General features: G+C 31.6%; 1 protein-coding gene across 1 annotated transcript in view; it reads right to left on the bottom strand.

Annotated features, from left to right (window-relative positions):
- Nucleotides 1–246: 246 nt before the first annotated feature.
- LOC139510325 (ceramide synthase 6-like) overlaps nucleotides 247–22,583 on the bottom strand; it is a 44,019-nt gene continuing 21,682 nt past the window's right edge. Inside the window, exons 7-10 of the mRNA XM_071296843.1 lie at nucleotides 21,602–21,730; nucleotides 20,990–21,096; nucleotides 20,221–20,380; nucleotides 247–3,831 (exon numbers count right to left, since the gene is read on the bottom strand). Coding sequence (XP_071152944.1) covers nucleotides 3,619–3,831; nucleotides 20,221–20,380; nucleotides 20,990–21,096; nucleotides 21,602–21,730 — 609 coding nt within the window. The 3' untranslated portion in view covers nucleotides 247–3,618. The remainder of the gene's footprint in view (nucleotides 3,832–20,220; nucleotides 20,381–20,989; nucleotides 21,097–21,601; nucleotides 21,731–22,583) is intronic.

Below are 22,583 nucleotides of genomic sequence, written 5' to 3'. Positions count from 1 at the left end.
TTGTGTTAACACTACCTATAACCTTAGAAATACTAAAATGGTAACATATAAATAAAGGCAAGTTATGAAATCATAGCACATATGATGCATTAGTGTTAAAACAATAGTTATTAGGAATGATTATCAAAATAAAAAAAGATGAAAACAAAAATGACATATTAAGTTAAATAGATGCACATATAGCTATACAATATCAATTTTAATGAAAAATGAATGTATTTTTAAACAAGTTCTATGATATAAGGATTTCTTTTTTTTAAGAATTTATTTATAGTTATGCCAAATCATGGCAATACATCAGTTTTTTGTCAAGGTTGTAACATTCAAAAATTTACTCTCAGGTTCAACAGGACCATTAAGATTTTAATTTGTTAAATAATGTTTAAGACCTTTAATTGTAGTAAGCTTACTCTAAGCAGCAGAGAACAATTGATAAAGATTGGATGCAAGAACAGAACTTAATAATGCCCACAGTTTTATAAATGCCAGGTCTTATAATGCTGGTACTATTTTTCTGCAGCAGTAAGGTTGTAAGTTGTTTTAAAAAGTAACTGTGCCCTCTTGTTTACAAAATTTCAATATTATTTGACTTGATTTTTCCTGTTTTAACACCACTTTTAAGCACTGCTTTTTGGCCTTTTTGTGGTGACCAGTTTTTATTGGTGGAGTAGCAGGGGCGGATCCAGCCATTTTAAAAAGGGGGGTTCCCAACCCAGAGTAAGGGGGGGGGGGGGGGGGGGTCAGGGCCGTAATTAGGGTTCGAATTCAGGGGAGGCAGGGTTTGGGGCCGCCGATTGAGCATATTTTTTTCTCTCAGTCATTGGCTAAAAATGACCTGTTTCCCTTCGATTTCCTTACTTTAGGAAACATCAGTATTGCTTGAACCTGGAAGCAACTTTTATGCAAAAACAAGCTGAGATTGCTGTTCGGGTCGAGCCAAGGCTCCGTCTTGAAGGCTGTACTTTGACCTATAATTGTTAACATTACATAATTTTTTCTCAAATGATATGGCTAAAAATGACCCGTTTTCCTTCGATTACTTTAAGAAAGATCAGTTTTGCTGGATCCTGGGAACAATTTTCATGCAAGCAATTATTATCTGTATTTAAAGATATTTTTTATAGAAACTGGTAAGTTCAAAAAAATATATAAAGCAAGATTATAGACCGTAAATTTTTTGTTTATTGAGGACCTTGAATTCCAATATTTTTGAAAGCTGAACAGACATGTATATAACTATATAACTACAACCAGGGACTTTCTATACTTTTTTATATATAGTTTTCCCGTTCGAATGGTTTTATACTTGGTTTGGGACCCTTTATAGCTTTTTGTTCAGTGTGAGTCAAGGCTCAATGTTGAAGGCCGTACATTGACCTATAATGGTTTACTTTTATAAATTGTTATTTGGATGTAGAGTTGTCTCATTGGCACTCACACCACATCTCCCTATATCTAGTCTAGTATATGCTTAGTATAGAAAGTCCCTGCTACCATGAATGGGAGTGTTTACCTACTAAGGCATTGACCATAATGTTCTCGTACGATCGGGAGACGTTAAAAAAAATGATCTAACAGCTGATTCAGCCGGAAACGAATTTCCGATATCTTAAAAGATTCACAATACAAAAGGAACTCCTCTGCTTAATTGAACCCCCACATAAATGTGAATAGTTAAGTTTGGATTCAAAATTGCTGAAAGCAAAGTTTCATATGTGTTCTCGTACGAATACTGACCCCCTCAATACAGTGAATAACAGACTGACGGCCACACGAAAAAAAATATATACTGAAACGGTTCACTTTCGATCTCAAATACGGATAATGACAGACATATCACGTAACATGATAACTGCACTGTTATAACTGTAAACTTGTGTTGTTTATAATATAAATTCAAATTCTTCGTGTACATATTGTCAATATTTTATTTTATTACTTCAAAAAAAAATTTTGGTGTAGAAAATTCAGGGGAGGCAACACTCCCCTGCCTCATAGGTAGTTACGGCCCTGCGGGGTTCCAGCTATATGCTCCCATACAAATGCATTGATCGGCCAAAAAAAAGGGGGGTTCCAACCCCGGAACCCCCCCTCTGGATCCGCGCCTGAGTAGCTGGAGAAAACCACCAACCTTCAATAGAATTTTTTTTTAGCAAATCCAAAATTTTACACTAAAATGCGTCTAGTTTTATGGTCAAAACTGATGTTTGCAGAGATGACAACTTAACATGAGGTAGTACTGTGTTTTCAGGATTAATTGTTCTTAAAGGCTGCAACAACGGCAATAAATTATGTTCATGCTTACAAGTATTCAAAGATCTAATAAATGAAAGTAAAAGAAAAAAATAAAATAATTTATCAAAAATGTATAAAATCTAAATTGAAATAAGAGGTTCACATGTGCCTGTATTGCCTTCCTTGCCTAAAGCTATCAAAATGAATTACTGTACAAGATCTCCTAGATTCCTAAAATTTTCAAATCTATTTCACCTTGTCGTTTCAGACTTAACACAGTATAAAAGGGAAATATATGTGCCCAAAGCAGCAAAGCATTAATCCTATTAGCAAGTAATCTTCAATTTTGGTACAGGTTGTACTAATCAAAACATTTTTAAAGAAAACAATTTTCCTTGCAGTTTCACAGAATAAACTGAATAATTATCCATTTGAACAAACGTCAACACTGGAAGCCATGGTTCATACCTGGTGTGAACTAAACGATCAATTTCTATTATAGATTTACCTTCAATATGCCAGAACAGTTTGATGTGAATTTTTTAAAATGTGATCTCTTAACAGTTTTCAATTGGAAACTATGTGGATAAAAGGATATGTGAAGAAAGGTTATAATGAGTCAATCAAAGAAAAATACCCACAAACATACAAAAATCAACATCAGGATATGAGGTGCCATTACCACAAGTGACATCACATCAGCTTGCATGGAATTGAGGATTTTCTCAAAAGCATCATTCCTTTAATGTTTGAAAATATATAGCTTCTTGTGTCCATGTTTACCTTTATTTGCCTAATGAAGTGATTTTAAAACAAACTTATGCACTTTTCTACCTATTAATGTTCATATGAAATAGATATTTTAGAGGAATCTTTATAAATATTAACACTTGAATTGTCATAAATTAAAGCTCATGCTGTTTCTTTAAACAAAGGGGACTATAATAGACTTATGTGACGGTGTTTCACTTAATCTATCAAACAATTTGGGATTTGTTTTTTGTTTTTAAGATTTAATATAGCCTAAAAAACAATTTACTAAAGCAGTAATGCTGATTTCATGAAAGTAAAGAAGCATTAAGGCAATATAAAACAGGTATACATCATGATAAAAAATTATTTCTTCACAATCTTAAAATAATAAAAGACAATGTTTCTTAAATTAAATGACATTAGTGCTGTTTCAAATGACTAATCTGAAGATATTTACAATGTAGCAATCTCATTATTATTATATACAAATTTGTCGTTGGATATTCTATGATTATAACATTGGATATTTTTTTCCAGCTGGAATTAAACTTGACGTTCAGACTCATATTTGTTATGATGTCATCGAGTCTTTGACAAGGTTTTTCACAACCTTTATTTAGGCACTGAGTATCACTTATCAGTATGATTACAGGCTGATGATTGGTCGGTGGGTAAACAGTCATCAACTGATGCCTTTGAAGTTGTATTTCTGGACAAAATGTTGGAAGCTTTTTTCCCATCATAATGATTGGCTATATGATTAGAGGAAGCTGTATTATTACTATCAGCTTCTGCTTCTTCACTCACTTCTTCTTCTGTAGAGCTCCGTATATCTGTGATTTCCTGTAAACAGAAATTATACACAGAATTAAAAAAAAGGATTTGGCTAATATCTATTACTAACTGTACTAAAATTGACCATGCTTGAATTGATTCCTAGCTATTGGAATTTTTGGTTGACTCATGTATATCTTCACAATATGTTTTTGAGATATAATCTCTTTGATGATATTGTATGGCTTAACTTAAGATTAAAAGTTAGCATAATTTTGTCTATTATTATATTAAAGAGCCTTCTGAAATGGTCACATCTTCAATTTGTCTGATCTATACAGTATTCTTGGTAAAGTGCAAATGATGACAAACAATATGAAATCTTTCAAGCAACTGGTCTTAAAAAAGCAGATTCTAATGGACAGACAATAGAGACTGTTCAAATTAGGTGGTGTACACAAATCATTCCTTTAAATCATCTATATCATAATGAGAAATGTCTGGACAACTTGGAAATTTTGAATAACAGACATATGTGGTTATCCTATTACTCAGTGAGAAATTCAGTGGTCACTGATAATGAGGTTAAGGATATGTGAGTGCTTACAATGCAATGTTAAAAACAATTGACATTTTAAAAGGACACAATTCATATAAAACATTTACTATGCAATTTGCAATATAATTTATTGCCAAGGGTCATAACTCCTTAAAAATAGTTAATCAATGATTTTCTAAAGGTCCTTGATGGATGAATGGTCTCAGTAGTTCAACAACTGTATCCTGATTCTGTCAACAAAAAGGCAATGATTTCAAAAACTAATTAACTACAATATTAATAAGACTACCGGTATATCATAGAATTGTCAGTTTTCTGATGAAGTCAGTTGTTCTCTACAGCTTCTTTCACCAATTAAACTGGCTGCCATAAAATAGCAGAAACAAGAATGTGTCCTCAGTACACAAATGCCCCACTCGCACTATGATTTTCTATGTTCGTGGACCGTGAAATTGGGGTAAAATCTCTAATTTGGCATTAAAATTAGAAAGATCATATCATAGGGAACATGTGTACCAAGTTTGAAGTCGATTGGACTTCAACTTCATCAAAAACTACCTCGACCAAAAACTTTAACCTGAAGTGGGACAGACGGACGAATGGACGAACGGACGAACGAACAGACGGACGGACGAACGGACGCACAGACCAGAAAACATAATGCCCCTCTACTATCGTAGGTAGGGCATAAAAATAAGAAGCAAAAAATTTGACAAGAATTGTACATGAAATATGGTTTACAAGACTAAAGGGCAGAAAAACCTCTAGTATTTCTATGTCATTCTACACCTTAGCCGGGGAAAAATGTTTACAGAAACAATTGCCTCATTCTGCAACAATTGTCAGTGATGCACTAACAGATCATGGGTATCACATTTTTACATACAAACCAGTGTAAATGAATAGAGAAAAGCATCAGAGGTCAGTTTCAGGAGGCACACAAATAAATTCTAGCCAAATAATGGTGGAATGAATCACATAAGGATACAACTACATGCCTGTCAAATCAAAAAGCCATATTTCCATAAAAATTAAGTTAATTGGAGTGAAAATCATTTCAAGCCCTAACACCTATCTATCCACACAAACAAATTTAAGGTAGCACTACAGTCAAAATTTTCTGACTCCAATCAACAGTCTTTAAAGATTAATTTCTTCAAAACTACTCAATGGATTTTTAAAATCTTTAACTCATTTTAAAGCTGAAATATAACTCTTTCTTAATCTATATTTAATTTTATTTTTAGTTTGAATAATTTCAAAATATAACACATTAATTGCCCAAAACATGGTCTTCCAACTTGGATTAAAATGGCACATTCATGTCAAATGGTAGTAAAAATTTGTTTTCATCCCTTAAATGAGACAATGATTCCCTATGTTTTATTGTTGGAAGGAATTCATGCAATTACTAACTAAATCAAAACTAACCTAAACTATCACTAAAATTATCTATGTTATTTGTAATGTTAAAATCAGACAAGACAAAAGCTGTGTCTGGATCTGCATAGCTGCAAACAATTGATTGAGGTAACATATATACTGAAGCACAAGAGATCATTCCCTTTCACTGAAGGCAAGAAACTATATGTAAACACATATTGGATGAACGGTAAAAACTTTGATGTAAGTTTTCAAATCTGTCAATAGGATGGAATAGCAAACTGAGTGGAACAGTTTCAAGACCTGCTTTTGGGATTGGCAATAATTCAAAATGCAAGAACCATTCTTAAATCCAAGGGGTTTCGTATTAATTTTGGTCAAATGTTTCATCATATCTAAAATTATAAAGTATTTACAACTACATACACAAATAAACAATAATCTTGTTATGTCATTTGTTTTCGACTTCTGGTCTTGGCATGGTTCAAGATTTACGTTTCTTGCATGAATAGTCATACTTTTTTTTAAATACCTCTAGGTCAGTACATCTACTTATGGTCTATCGTCCATGAGGTTTTTAACATGAAAAAATACTAACATTCTGACTGTAAAAGGTTAAGGTGTTATTATCTTTATGAACCGTTCATGTCCAAATCTGGTTAAGCATGCACTCTCAATATTTCTGACTCCAAAATATATGTTAAAATCAACATTTATGTTTAATTTGAAAGAAAATCAGATGTATAGTAATTTTCTGCCTCAAAATTTCGGTCAACATTCATATTTCCTTGTGATTCAAAATTTCGACATACTTAATAATGATCTAAATACAACATATACAGGTTATACTTATAATTAGGTCAATTAAGACCCTCAGCATACAACTCCTTTGAAAGTTAAAGGTTCATGATTAGTAAAAAAAATCCAGTTGGGACCAGGGATGGGGTAATTAAAAATGTAATAGTAATTAATGCATTACAATTTTCCATGTAATTGAATGTAATGTGTAATTGAGCATTTTTTTAATTACATGTAATGGTAATTTAATTAATTAAATTGAAAAAAGCATGTAATGCTCAATTACTTTTGAATTACATTTCAATTACATGTTCTTTTATGGTGTTACAGTTAAGGATTTGTGTTTTATAATATAAATTGTAAAATTATATATATTTTTCAAATATTAATATCAATGCTTTTTTAATATATGAAGTCTGTAATATATTCTTAAGTTTTTATATATTTTATTTGACCTACAGATTTTTCTGAATAGTCTTATAATTTGAAAAATGTGATAATCATATATAAGGGTTGTTCAATTTTTAAGAAAGATCTTTAACTAAATAGATTGATAAGTAATAAACAACTTGTTAAACAAAAACAATAAAATGTGTTACTGTGAAACATCTGTCTGAGACAGTTCATTTAGAATTTAAAATCACTGCATACAATCATTTTGTTAAATTAGTATACACAAAAGGATTATAGAAATAAAAATTAACAGCTGTAAAAACAAACAGCAATTAATCAGATTAAAATGTCCAGGGGCAATGCCACTATTACAGATATTTTATCTAATTAGCAAAATATTGCTAATATTGAGACATTATATACATATATTGTTTGTACTAAAATTATTTTCAATATTGTGACAAGCACTTTTTTATATGTTTAAAGTAAAATAAAAAAATATTTTAAATTCATTTGTAATTTCCTTATTCATATTATGTTTAATTCAAATGAGTTCATTTCTGAGATGTCAAAATACCCCTTGATGTATTGGCAAGTTAATAGGAACAAATTCCCTCTCCTATCAATATAATGATCTTCTAATCAAAAAATTTCCATGTCCTGATCAAACAATATCTTGTACCATATTAGCTCCTGTCCAAAGACTATTTAATTTACAATTGCTGTTTTCAGACCAGAAAGATTCAGAATAATTGACAAAACATTAAAATAACTATATTAAATGATTATCAAATGCAATGCTTAAACTCTGCTTACATGAAAAGGAGTAGGTCCGGTAAGGACCGATTTTGGCCTCAAATTTCAGTTTAATCTGACGAAAGATTTTGACCACTTTTTAAACACTTAAGTGTCTATTTCATATGATTCAATTAATTTATGTGCAAGATTTTAACTTATTAAGTCATTAAAAACGATCCGATTCAAGCTCAAATATGAAAAATCTACCAAATATCCGAAAAAATGTCACTTTTAAGATGGTTTTTGTCAAAAACGAAAGTGGCCGCATCCGTGTTCATCCTCAATCTTTACATATGTTATGTATTTCCATCAAATACAACTTCCATTTCAATATTTTGGATGAACACGAATGCGGCCACTTTCGTTTCACCCGGAAACCGTCTAAAATTTAACTAAAATGCGGGACTTGTGAAGATTTCAGTAATTTAGCACGACTTCATGGTGCTAGTACCCAATATATGTGCATTGTATTGTCAAAAACAGCACATATTTATGTAGCAGAACCATTCTACTATCCAATAACTAAGTAAAAGTTTACATTTTAACAATTTTGTAAAACCGCTATATTTTGGGGCCAAAAAGAGGTCTTACCGGACCTACTCCTTTTACACATGCATTATATAAACATGTAAATTATTGTTAAAAAATATCATGATGAAATGTAATGTGTAATTTAATTAATTACTTTAGTAAAGTAATTGTAATTTAATTAATTACATTTCAAAAACTGTGTAATGTGTAATTAGTGTAATTGACCATTTTTGCAATGTAATGTGTAATTTAATTAATTACATTCCAATGTAATTGACCCCAAGTCTGGTTGGGACAAAACTCATATATTAGATTTGTTAATATTCATTACACTATAACAGACAAAACACCAGCACAATATCCAGAAGAATGTATCATTCACTCACCAAGCATTATTGAATAAAAATGATACAGTGCACTAAGAAAATAGGTGTAACATAGACACTGTTTTAGTGGAATTCTTGTCTTGCTAATTATATTTGCTATACAAAGGTTATGTCTATCCATGAAAGTTTTCTTAAGATAAACAAATGGAAAAAAATGTGTTCCAATTGTAATTTAGGCAATTACAATTGACTTATTTGTAAATCTTGTGTTACTGACTATTGTTGCTGTTTGAAGTTTTAGTCTACCTATTGTATTTTTTCAGATACGGTTTTGGGTAAAAAAACTAAAATAGGTAAACAATAATCTGATTGTCTCACTTTATGACGCCATCTAGGCAAGACAAAAAGACAACTTTTGTTTTTTGAAATTACAGATTCAGCCATGGCTTAAAATATGTATCCCATTTAGTGGGACAAACATCCAATTCTATCAGGATCCATAGTAAGGTTAACCATAAATAATCTGAGATATTTACTGGTAGGTATAACTTATTTATATATAGAACAATACAAATATGAAACATGGCAAATTCTCTCTTATCAAAAATACCATTTGTATATTCAAACTGAGCCACTGAGAGTAGAGGAAGAAGAAGAGAAAGGTATCATTTGTATACTGTAAATCCATACGAGTTTGCAATATAGTTTGACACCTGAAAAATGCAATGTTTTGCATATTCAAAGAAATTGTTTTTTGCAAATAGATAGTGAAGAATGACCTTTTGTTGATTTATGAATCATGCTCATTGACGAAGGTGGCCCTTGAAATTCTGTCAACTTGAACTTCATTTAATGCATTTTGCATTAATAGGCCCAGATCTAAAGAACTAGATATCTTATAGTAATGACCTTTTGTGTTTTGTGACAAAGGTCAATACAAATATGATCAACTTAAAATTCCTTTAACAAAAGAATGACATTGATTTAAGGTCCAGATCTAAGTAATTGCCTTCAAAGAGACTACACCAAGATTGATCTGATGCCTACCAGCCTTTTTAGACCTGCTGGGGTTCATACAAATCCCCAAATCAAAGAGCTGAAAGCTCTCAGGAAAAATGACGCCACTGCCTCTAATATTGGGATATTTTTTATGCAAGTCTTGATTTTCACATACTGTTATAAGTTTAACATTGCAACATGTCTCGTAAGCATATAATTGATATTCGTTTATGTGTGTGTGAAGTGAAGATGACAACTGACTGGTGTTTTTTTTAAATACAAATGAACAGGTCAAGACTACCTAAATGATCTACAGTATCCAATGACTATACTGGTGGTTTTTTTTGTACAAATAAATAGGTCAAGAATACTGGAATTATCTACAACATCCTATGATTACTAGCTGTTTTTTTGTACTAATAAATATGTCACAACTATTTAAATGATCTACAATATCCAATGACTACAGGCTGTTCTTTTATACATACTAAATAAAGACTACCTGAATGATCTAAAGTATTCTAAGTAAATAAATGTGTAATTGTTTTCTTGCAATTACATTTTTCTAAATCAAGAATACAGACTACTAGTATCCTTTCAAACCAAATAATTATGAAGAGCCTGTTGTAACAAGCTCTTATACCCCACAAGTCCTATAACATATCACTTCGCATTCTTATTCAATTTTTAACGTTTGAATACTGATATTTTCATTTTTTTTAGTAAATAGAAATAGTAAATAATGCTCCTGAGGTATATGTTATAGGACTAATTACCCACATACTCATTACATAAGTTACTAGTAACATAGTTATTTCTGTTACTTGAAGCAAATTCTATTTCTGTAGATTTATACAATAGCATAATATTGTTATACTTGTTTTATTTCACCTTGAAGATTAGACAAATAGGGATACTCCTTTGATTTTTTATTTCATGTCAGTCAGGTCCCTTTATATGAAACTTGAAACCACTTCCCTGCCATATTGATATTATATAACAACTCTGCCCATGACCCATATAATTTGATATTCATTCTTTAACCGTATATCATAGTAAGCTAGTTTTTTTTATTTTACACTAATCCACAATCTTTCATGTCAAATTTCTGTCTCCATTTAAGTTTATGCCATTGAACCATCATGGTATAAAACACAAGTCCAAGTAATTATGCTGTTATAGTGGGTCACCATATATTCAACTTGGGTGGCATTTTAGTTATTGAAATTTGTGTCAGATTGGATAATGAACTAGACCTGTAGGAATTGATCTCATAATTTAATATGGAGCCATAGTATGTGACCCCTACCCGGTAACAAAAATAAACATGTCAAGCGGCCAAATTTATCATCAGAGATTACAAGTGAAGAGAGGAGGGATAAGTCTCCAAAATGCTTGTCAAACTGGAACTACAACAAGATCTCCAGACAAGGACGAACAAAGCGTTGAAGCCAAAGTTAGTATTTATGTAAAAAGTAGTTCAGGGGCTGATTCACGCTATTGAACCAGACGAATTTCTCTAAAAAGCATGTACAAAGAGAACCATAACTGCCGAGAAATTCAAAGAATACCACGCAAGAATCATTGTGAAAAAGCAAGTAAAGAATAACTCTAATTGTGAGTGTATTGACATGATATTTTCTTATAAAAAAAGCAGTTGTTTGTAAAACGAAAAGACTATCAAGTTTTCCCTGATTAATTATATATCTTTAATGTTTTAACAATGTTTTAGTTTTACTTCACATAATCAATAAAGGTATAAAAATAGATTTATGAGTATCTTAACAACATTGGTTGGTACACTTCGATCTTTTTGGTAATAAGAAGGACCGGAGGTATGTAAACTGGTTCACGGTTGATTACTACACAAAAATGTAATACAGCAGATTCCAGTTTGTATGTAAAATAGTAAATACGAAACCAAGCACGGTAGACGGAGAAATGTAATAGAAAGTAAATACGAACCAAGGGCGGTAGGCAGAGAAATGTAATGGAAGTTCAGGTCAATAGTATCGGAACAAGACGCTGAAGCGTCATTTTCCAAAAATGGCTGGCAGATATTCCAGTATCTCCTACTAGTACAGGAATCATCTGTTGTCAGTTGTTCCATATTTGGTGAACTAAATTATGTACATTGACCTTCATCAATAATAATAAAAAAAAGCAAATAAAAAAATTATGGATGTGGGGATAAGAAGTTGTTAAAGATAGCTCCATTTCTTTCCACAGTTACCCATTATTTTTGATGCAGAGTTATACATTTCCAGACACAATATACTAGTGATTAATAATTATTATAGAAGGAGAGTTAAATTAAAATGGGTCATGACTGTTCCTTCTTCACATATTAATTTATATTATTAGTATTCAATGCCACGGAAAATACAAACTAAGATATTTTGTATCAAGACTATCGAAATCTCTTACATTCATATACTGTGGATTCATTATCATTTGAGGGATACCAGTTTTGGTAAAGGCTAACCAAGATATCAAACAAATGTTCATTTTGTTTTTAGAAGCTTGTATGCAGACTTTTCCAAAACTGTGAAATCAAATATCCACAAAAATACCATTTTTTCTAAATCCATAAAACTGGTACCCATGAAAATAAATGAATCCACAGTAATTGTCTAAGATAATACACAATAATGTAAAACATATCTTTATCCATCTCTTTCATAAAAATATTGACACAACGTATTACATGTATAGATGAATTGAGGTTTAATGTCCAGTGGCCAATATTACTTGCATATATGAACAAGAACATGTTGATTTAATATGAATATGGACTGATATGCTGTGTTCACCAGTCTTTACTTTAGTTCTTACAAATAAATTTCCATGTTGTTTGCGGAAAAGCACCAAATACCAATAATTTATAGTATTAGAATTTACTTGCAGATTAATTCAGAACACCAAGAAATTCTTTTTACATGATAGAAATAGATTTTTTTTTTTGTATTCTGTATGATTAGTTTATATATCAAAAGCAGTCTGAAGTGTAAAAAATGTGATTTTGTTAAAAAATGTAATAAATTTCTAGAATAAGTCAATACAAAAATAATGAGTAACTTAACATGCCATATGATTTCAATGTATGAATGATCCCTTAAATATCTTCTCACCCATAATTTAAAAACTTTTTACTAAATTTACTAAATTTTAAATTATAAAAAGACTTATATAATATTAAAGCTATTGTAAATATGCAAAAAGACTTGATTAATTCAATATGACACTGCAATCCATTATTATTTAGAATTTTGAGTGCTCAGTTTAAATGTGGGTGAGTGAGATAGGTAGGTAAATTACTCTCTATCTCACCTGATTGTCCTGCAAATAAAAATAACAATCAATTATCAACTGATCAAAACAAACATTAGTAGTACCTCAACTAAACATTTAGTTCTAACACACACTTTTACACTGACATAAACAGTTCTTATATTAACTGATCATATCATATGTTTTAACAAACGATTGTACACATTAACATTCCCAAATGCTGACTTAGAGGGCACATGGCAAATATTTCATTGATTTCAATATAAAAAGATTTTTAATATTAAGGAGATGAAGGTGATTTATTTGTTAGACTTTTCAAGTAAATACAGAAAATGACATGTTTAATGATATTTAAAAATGTATATTTCAAAAAAAAATTTCAACTTTGCCATATAAGGGGAGACAACTCAAATGCAAAGGGAGATAATTCAAATAAGGTATATATTTTTTTTTACAAAAGAATGTATTAGGAAATATATGCTATTTTATCATGTACCATGAAAATGAGTCCGGTGACCCAATTTTTTCTTATATTTAAAAAAAAAGCATGGATTTTAATTTAAACACCTAGCAACATTAAAATACAGCAAGGGGAGTTTATTGAACCAATCTCAAGATTTTTTTTTATGAATGAGTTACAATGTTTGACCCGATGTCAATTAGCATAAAACAACATCATCAAACAATCAATTCTTACTGTGACATAACAACATGAGCATTGCGACACAGTAAATTTACGGAAAAGTTACTAACGCATTAGCTTTCGATGAAAAAGAAGATATCTTTCAAGGCAGACATACATGTCTTTTCTATAAGGTTTCCTAATACCATAAGCAGAATTGGTGAAGTCTACATTTTGGTATAGAAACCTAAAAATTCACTCAGATAAAATATCACAATATCAAGTGCACAACTTCAAATAGATAAGAAAATCTAGACAATTTTCCACCATGTCCAGTAGAAGATTCTTTGCAATAATGGTTTAATTCTAGCCGTTTTATAGTTATGGCAAATCAAACTGATATAAGAAGAAATTGTAAAGTCTGAGTTTAATAGGATTAGAAACAAAAAGATAACTTAAAAATAAATTAAAATAGCTGCTTCACACTTTCAAGTTCATGAGTTTTGGACTAATTCTGTTCAGGCATTTTCAATGAGCTGTGGATTAACATAGTGTAACTCAGACACCAAAGTTGCAACAAGACAGAAGTCATTGCCATGCATCACTACAGCATGGCTGTCAAACAAACATGTTTTTACAGACAAAACCAGTTCACAGATCTTCAGTGATCTACATTAATATAACTTTGTGTTACAATGTATCTAAGGATATAAAAGATCCATTACCAAAAGTAAATCATTTTTGTGGATTTCAAGTTTCAGTAAACCACAAATTTAAAATTAAAAAATCTACAAAGGAGTAGGTCCAGTAAGACCCCTTTTTGGCCCCAAAATATAGCAGTTTTACAAAATTGTTAAAATGTAGACTTTCAGTTATTTATTGGAAAGTAGAATGCTTCTGCTACATAAATATGGGCTGGGTTTTTTTACAATAAAATGCACATATATCGGGTACTAGCATCATTAAGTCATGATAAATTACTGAAATCTTCACAATTTTAGCATTCTAGTTAAATTTTAGACGGTTTCCGTCTTAAATGAAAGTGGCCCCATTTGTGTTCATTCTTAATATTGAAATGTAAGTTGTATTGATGATAATACATAACATATATAAAGGTTGAGGATGAACACGGATGCGGCCACTTTCATTTTTGACAAAATCCATCTGAAAAGTGACATTTTTTGGCATATATGATAGATATTTCATATTTAAGATTGATTCAGAGCATTTTTAATGAGTAAATCTGTTAAATCTTTCACATAAATTAATTGAAGCAACTGATATAGACACTTAAGTTTTTAAAAAGTGTCCAAAATCTCTTGTCAGATGAATTTGAAATTTGAGGCCAAAATCAGCACTTACCGGACCTACTCCTTTTTCTAACAGCTTATATTATATGCAGACTATGTAAAAACCATGAAATCAAATCTCCAAAAAAGTACAATTTATCCTCAATCCCAGAAAAATAAAGAATCCACAGTAATAGCCTCTCTCCAAAATAAGGTCACTCTAAAGAGTTTGTTTTTATCCTTCAGTAACCTTGGTCAAGTCTATAGCCTCTCTCCAAAATAAGGTCACTCTAAAGAGTTTGTTTTTATCCTTCAGTAACCTTGGTCAAGTCTATAGCCTCTCTCCAAAATAAGGTCACTCTAAAGAGTTTGTTTTTATCCTTCAGTAACCTTGGTCAGGTCTATAGCCTCTCTCCAAAATAAGGTCACTCTAAAGAGTTTGTTTTCATCCTTCAGTAACCTTGGTCAAGTCTATAGCCTCTCTCCAAAATAAGGTCACTCTAAAGAGTTTGTTTTTATCCTTCAGTAACCTTGGTCAGGTCTATAGCCTCTCTCCAAAATAAGGTCACTCTAAAGAGTTTGTTTTTATCCTTCAGTAACCTTGGTCAAGTCTATAGCCTCTCTCCAAAACAAGGTCACTCTAAAGAGTTTGTTTTTATCCTTCAGTAACCTTGGTCAAGTCTATAGCCTCTCTCCAAAATAAGGTCACTCTAAAGAGTTTGTTTTCATCCTTCAGTAACCTTGGTCAAGTCTATAGCCTCTCTCCAAAATAAGGTCACTCTAAAGAGTTTGTTTTTTTGCTTCAGTCAAGTCTTTAACGTCTGATCTTAGATTTTAGATATCAAGCACATGATAATCTTACAACTTGGTATTGGGGTTGACCTTTAGGAGCATAAAATCATCTTCCTACAACAGTTTATAATCCTTTTGCAATTAAGATTATTACTGAGATAACTTAAGTATATGAAATTGTTGCTCTGCCACATTTTGGTTACAATGACTTTCATTTTATGCTTTTGATAAAGCCACTTAAGGTGCACTTCCCAGAAACAAATAGTTATATATACACAGATTTCATTGTATCACTATACGACACATACATTGCACATAGTAAAATGTTGTTTGGCAACATATTAATCAACATGCTTAGTCACTCTAGTAAAGTGTTGCATTGAAGTCCCATTTAAAAACAAGTGAAACTGCGAGCTACTGCTCACTGATGATACCCCCGCCGCAAGTGGATAATATTAATAGTGTAAAAATATGCAAGTGTTCGGTAAACAGGAAGTTGTCGAGTGATGAATCTGAAAACGCATCACATGGTATAGCTGACTTATAAAAATCCTGAAACCAAATTTCAGAAATCCTTGTATTGTAGTTCCTGTGAAAAATGTGACGAAAATTTTTAACTTGGTTATCATGTGTAAAATCATACAAGTGTTCGGTAAACAGGAAGTTGTCAAGTGATGAATCTGAAAACGCATCACACGGTATAGCTGACTGATATAAATCCTGAAACCAAATTTCAGAAATCCTTGTATTGTAGTTCCTGAGAAAAATGTGACGAAAATTTTCAACTTGGCTATCATATGTAAAATCATACAAGTGTTCGGTAAACAGGAAGTTGTCGAGTGATGAATCTGAAAACGCATCACACGGTATAGCTGACTTATATAAATCCTGAAACCAAATTTCAGAAATCCTTGTATTGTAGTTCCTGAGAAAAATGTGACGAAAATTTTCAACTTGGCTATCATGTGTAAAATCAGACAAGTGTTCGGTAAACAGGAAGTTGTCAAGTGATGAATCTGAAAACGCATCACACGGTATGGCTGACATATATAAATGTTGATACCAAATTACAGAAAAGGTGGATGTGTATTTCCTGAGAAAAATGTGACAAAAGTTTCATGGGACGGACTGACTGACGGACTGACGGACGGACGGACGGACGGACGGACGGACGGACAGACTGATGGACGGACTGACAGACAGAGGTAAAACAGTATACCCCCCCTTTTTTAAAGCGGGGGTATAATAAACTGTTGAAAAAGACATATGTCTTGCCTTTCTGTAACTTGTATAATATAATGGAATTGTTGAAGTAAAAATGGCAATACTTGAGTAATCTGCAAAACATTCAAAGTTAATGCACCATGACTAAGGTGAAGGTGTTAATGTCGTAATAGGACATTTCATTTTATCAATTTTTTGTCAGATATTGAGGATCAATTAAATTAATTACTGAGGGTAAAGAGTGATCATACAGCAATTTTAAACAAATATTGACAAAAGTTGGTAATCAACTAAGTGGTTTATGTCACATGCTTGAATTGTTAAAAGTGAAATATGACAGTGGAAGTAGTAATGTAATCAGCAAGTTTGCAATCTTTGATCATGTTGAAATATTGGAACTCAGCGTAAAAAAAAAATGGCATACTGTTTTGGTTGAAAGGTGAAGTAACCACTCTTCTACTTACATAGAATGAACTGTTATTTCGACTCCCTTCCTTTTAGAAATAATATCAAAATTAATAACTGCTGATTTACCTCAGGAGAATACATTAAATGACTTCACTTAGCAGCTTAGTTGAACAACATATTGTAGACTAATGTGTGTTACCTGAGGCTTAGGTTACCATGTTAATATTTGTTTCTTTGAATTTTCAAACACAGTTGGAAGATATTTCGAGTTACTTCCCCTTTTTTAATCTTCTATTATGGTATATTTCAAACCTAATCATGTTTAATGGAACACTTTCTATGAAAGAGTTATTTCCCCTAACACTGTATTTCTTGACTCTTATACTATCTCCTTTATAAAAGTGAAAGATTAAGCAGTCAACAGTCAATCAATTAAAAGTGAAATATGTCAGCAAATTTAATTTTTTTATTAGTTTGTTATATCCTCAGGATGCTTCAGTCATCTCGACAGAAGCAATCTGCAGAAATATAAAAGAAGTTATTTCCCCTTAGCTATTTCAGTTAGCAATAATGTTTGTGTAACTCTTAAACTGTAACTCAAGTTACACTGTACATGTAAGCCATACAGACACAAGGCCATAACCCAGAAATTGAAATTGTTATCCTGTCTCCTCTGAAAGATCAAAAGATAGCTTTAAAAAATTAGTGAACAAAGTTTGGGCTATTTGGGATGTTGACGAAGGATTGCTGTTTAATGTTTAGCTGCAAATAAAATGCATATTCAGGAGAATATTTATATGCAACATAGTATTCACCTTGTTTTGTACAAGACCAACCCCTAAGGCTATGTAGGATTTTAATAGTATGTACAAGGAAACAATCAACAGGAAAGCATGGCAACCCACAACAACACTTTATTCTGACCAGTCATTCATTGCTCATATTCCTTAATGTGGCATGCTTAGCACAGAAGCATCAAATACCAATTTTAAGTCTTAAGATTTACCTGGCCCGGATTTAAACACATGACCAATATTTACGGAATTAGCGTAAGTAAACAATATTATAAAGCAAAAAGGAACCTTTGTAAACTGAGAATACCTAATTATCTCCCTTCTTTCAAAAATGAACTAGCTTCTATGAAAATTTGGAATCAGTGTATAATAAGCTGAAGAGATCTCCATAAGTGTAAATTTAATGATGGAAGAACTCTTACAAGGAAAAAACCCTGCATGTCATGATCAAAAGTATTTCTTTCCTACATTTAATTGTAAAGAATAGTAAATGGACCTATATATCATTAATTGTCATTTTCAACAATTCTAATGTCAAGCCTGCATAGCTCATCTTAGTCTATGTAACATCAATGCAGCTGTCCTGTTAACCTAGTCAAATGTTTTTTCCTGTCAGAATATTTCCAGTCATTTTCTTACTATTTTGGTAATATTGTCACAAACCAGGATCAAAGACTGGCAACATCAACAAAAAGTTATGTAATTGTTTTTGTAAAACAAGGAATACAGATAAGCTTACAACTTAATGGTTTCAATGACTTAAAATTGCAAATTTCACAGTAGAGAGCATTTGAGCATGTGAGATGCATTTTCCTATTCTGAATTTACCCCAGATTGTAAACTATCAAATTTCTTCAGAATAACGAAAAAGAATTTTCTTCAAATTATCAAGTTGGGAGTAAATATTTCCGTATTTACTTTTTAACTACTGAAGTGAATCTTCTTGATTGGTATTGTTGTTGTTATTTGGTATGAAATAATGTTCTGTTTTATGATTCAGAGAATATTGTTCAATAATAATGTTGCAAATATGGGGAAATAGTTCCCTAAAAAATCACTCATATATTTGGTCTAAACTCCAGCTTGAAATGTTAAAATATCCAGTTGTGACTAGAAGACTCTGTCACAGGTCTTTGATCCTTACATTAAAATTGCAAGCAGTTTATATATCCTTGTCCCATTCAAATTTCAAATGCTGTATTAGCTTGAACTTAACACAGTTCAATATAAAAGAAATCAACCCAAATTAAATATCAAACATGTTTTACATTAATAAGAAATGTGTCCATGGGACACAGATGGTGCCCCTGCATACATATAATATTATAAAGGGTCATAACTCAAGTTTAGTAAAAGTGATGCAACCCAAATTTGAACCTGATCTGAGTTTTGTGGTACATGTAATAGACATTTTGTAGAAGTTTCATAACATTTGCCTTGAGGAAAAGTGATCTGTGTTTTGTTGTAACATTTGGTTGAGGCACACTAAGTAAGGGAATGGAAGAAAAAAATCATATTTTTTTTAATTTGAAAAAGACATAACTCTAGAAAGCTAAAAGTAACGCCACCCAAATTCATCCTTGATCTGTTTTTAGTGGTAAAAAGTATTGTGTGTATGTTTCATAACATTTGGTTGAGCAAACTTGAGTAAAAGAATTGAAACCTATTTTGTCACATTTTATTAACTATTTATTAGCTTTCCTTAAATCTAGCACAATATGGTTCAACAAAAACTAGGTTTTTTCCTCAATTTTTTTACAGTTGCCAAAAAATCCACAAATTGAAAAAGGAATTCAATTTGGAATTCAAATCATAACAATATGAAAATTGTGTAATTTTATTTTTCAAAAACAATATTTTAATCACAATTTTTCTCTTTCTCCTAATTTTTTTTAGATACCTCCAGTATAGGTACATGTATAGGCAAAACAAATATTGAAATTTAAGACAATCTTGACATATGATCAAAATAGAAGTGCTGATGGATAGATAGACAAAGTCATTGGTATAGGGCACTATTGACTTGTTGAAAGGCCCTAAACACTGAAAAGATTGCATTTTGAATAAATGGGGAATGGGTCCATAGGACACAGATGATGCTCCCACTTGCAAATAATGTAAGAAAGGGACATAACTCAAGAACTGTAAAAGTGATGCTACCCAAATTTGTACTTGATCTGATTTATGTGCTACAGCAGGGGCATAAAAAGTGCAACCAAAAAAAGCTTAAGGAAAAATAATAAATATTTACCTCATGACTTTTAAATATAGCTCTGTGTGCTACAATCACTATCAGCTTGAACCAGTATACATGCAGTATAAGTAGAACCAGCAACATTGCATTAAAAACGTATAATGACGGATAAATTCCAACGATTTCCTTGCACTCAAACCAAGATGTCTTTAACACCCTATAAAGAAAGATCAATAATAATAGTCTTTAATAGCATAAAAATGGTAAACTCAAAATAATTATAGTATATTAAAGCACTCTATCTGGAATAAGGTCAGAATGATGCAGTGACAAATCACCTTCTATTAGCAGATACAAAATATAAAGCTAATTCCTGCAGACAGAAAATAAGATGTGAGGAAGAAGTTGCAATGAAACTGAATCATTTGCAGGGGCGGATCCAGCCATTTTAAAGGGGGGGGTTCACAACCCAGTACAAAGGGGGGGGTTCCAACTATATTACCCCATTCAAATGCATTGATCGGCCAAAAAAAAAGGGGGGTTTCAAACCCCCGGACCCCCCCCCCCCCCCCCTGGATCCGCCAATGATTTGTCCAGTAAAAATATACCTTAATGATATTAACACAAATAACAGGACTAAAAGGATGATTTTAAAAAATTTCGATTTTCCATGCAGATGATGGTGGCTATCTTGACAAAATGTAAAAGATAGAAAAGCAGACTGACAGACAAAGTTATCACAAAAGGCACCCACAGAATTGTCAAAGGGGGTATTATAATATGTTAAAAGGAAATTCCAGATAATTCCTAAAGGGTATTAACTTACTTGAAAGGGTATATAACTAATCTTGTGACAAACCAAACTATACCCATGATTGCAAAACCAGCATCACATAATTTCTGGAATCCAGCATACTTTGCACACTTTGCAATCTGAAAATATATAAACATATAAATACTTTATTCTCATAGGGGCTTGTATATTCATGGTAAATGTTTGCTTAAGTAATCAGAATTTAAAACATATGGATTGATAATTCAGAAAATATTGCACACATTTAACAATGCAAAAGTTGTAAACTGGATGAACAAAAATATTTCAGGCTGATATAATCTTTTTTTTTTTCAAAATCAATTCACATCATTCTGATAAATGCTTGCTGTTTCCAATAATAAAACACAAAAAAAGTCTCTGTGAGAGGCTCTTAACACATAAACTAGGCCCTGCAGTACAGATACTAACATCTCACAAATCTATACACACTATCTTTCATTGTATAGATGTGACAAACTTCATGTTTTTCTGTGTAAACCACATTTTATTCAAATGAAAGAATATAATAACATATGCACAATGACTTTATTTATCTTTTTTATTTTTAATAAGCCTCAAGTATTACATTTTATATCTAAAAATGGAACTAAAAAGCAAACTTACCTCTAACCAAAAGTCTACTGCATCATGTATCACTAAAACTAGAGTTCCAACTCGTGTAAAATTTAAACTCCATGAAAAAGTCAGTAAAAATATGGTAGCTAGATGGTGAAAAAACATTTCCCAAAAATCCTGAAATCACAAATTTAATTATAACCAATATACACGTGATATCTATCAAAATTTCCTGTTGTTTCAAATATTGATCGACTGAAATCAAACGCATTTGCAAGCAATTACAAAGGCATCAATACATAACAAACCTTTTGCAAAGGAGTAGGTTCACTAAGACCCCTTTTTGGCCCCAAAATATAGCAGTTTTAGAAAATTGTGAAAAATGCTTCTGCTACATAAATATGAGCTGTTCTTGATGACACAATGCACAAATATTGCGTTTTAGCATCATTTTAAAAAGTGTCCTAAACTTTTGTTAGATGAACTTGAAATTTGAGGCCAAAATCAGCCCTCACCGGACCTACTCCTTTATAATGCAGTGTGTTTTTATATTTAGAAGATATGTATATTTATGTTAATTAAAAAGTAAAATAAGGTGTTGGATTTGCATTAATGAGTTATTTTTTAAACGACATAATCAATTAAATATATATATCAAGATAAAAAAGAGATTCTAATCCTATTCTTAATCCTTCCCATTCTAGACATGTTGTGAATGTACTCCTCATATATCATTACAAAAACAGCTAAGGACGTTGTGTACATTTATACCTATCAATGTAAGGTGAAAAAAATCCTTGTTATTTATCACTATAATGGATTGATTGATTGCTTTGCTGGTTTTAAATGCCACTTTCAGCACTATTGACTATATAGTGGCGATCAGTTTTTATTTGAGGAGGGAAGCCAGTATGACCCAAGAAAACCAGCTAACTTTAGCAGTAGGGGCCAGTTGAGGTCACTGATTTTCTCACTGCGTTGAAGACCCATTGGTGGCCTTCAGCTGTTATCTGCTCTTTGGTCGGGTTGT

The sequence above is a fragment of the Mytilus edulis genome, chromosome 2 (genome assembly GCF_963676685.1).
Source record: "Mytilus edulis chromosome 2, xbMytEdul2.2, whole genome shotgun sequence".
Taxonomy (NCBI): Eukaryota; Metazoa; Mollusca; class Bivalvia; order Mytilida; family Mytilidae; genus Mytilus; species Mytilus edulis.
This window is presented reverse-complemented; position numbering and strand designations above follow the sequence as displayed.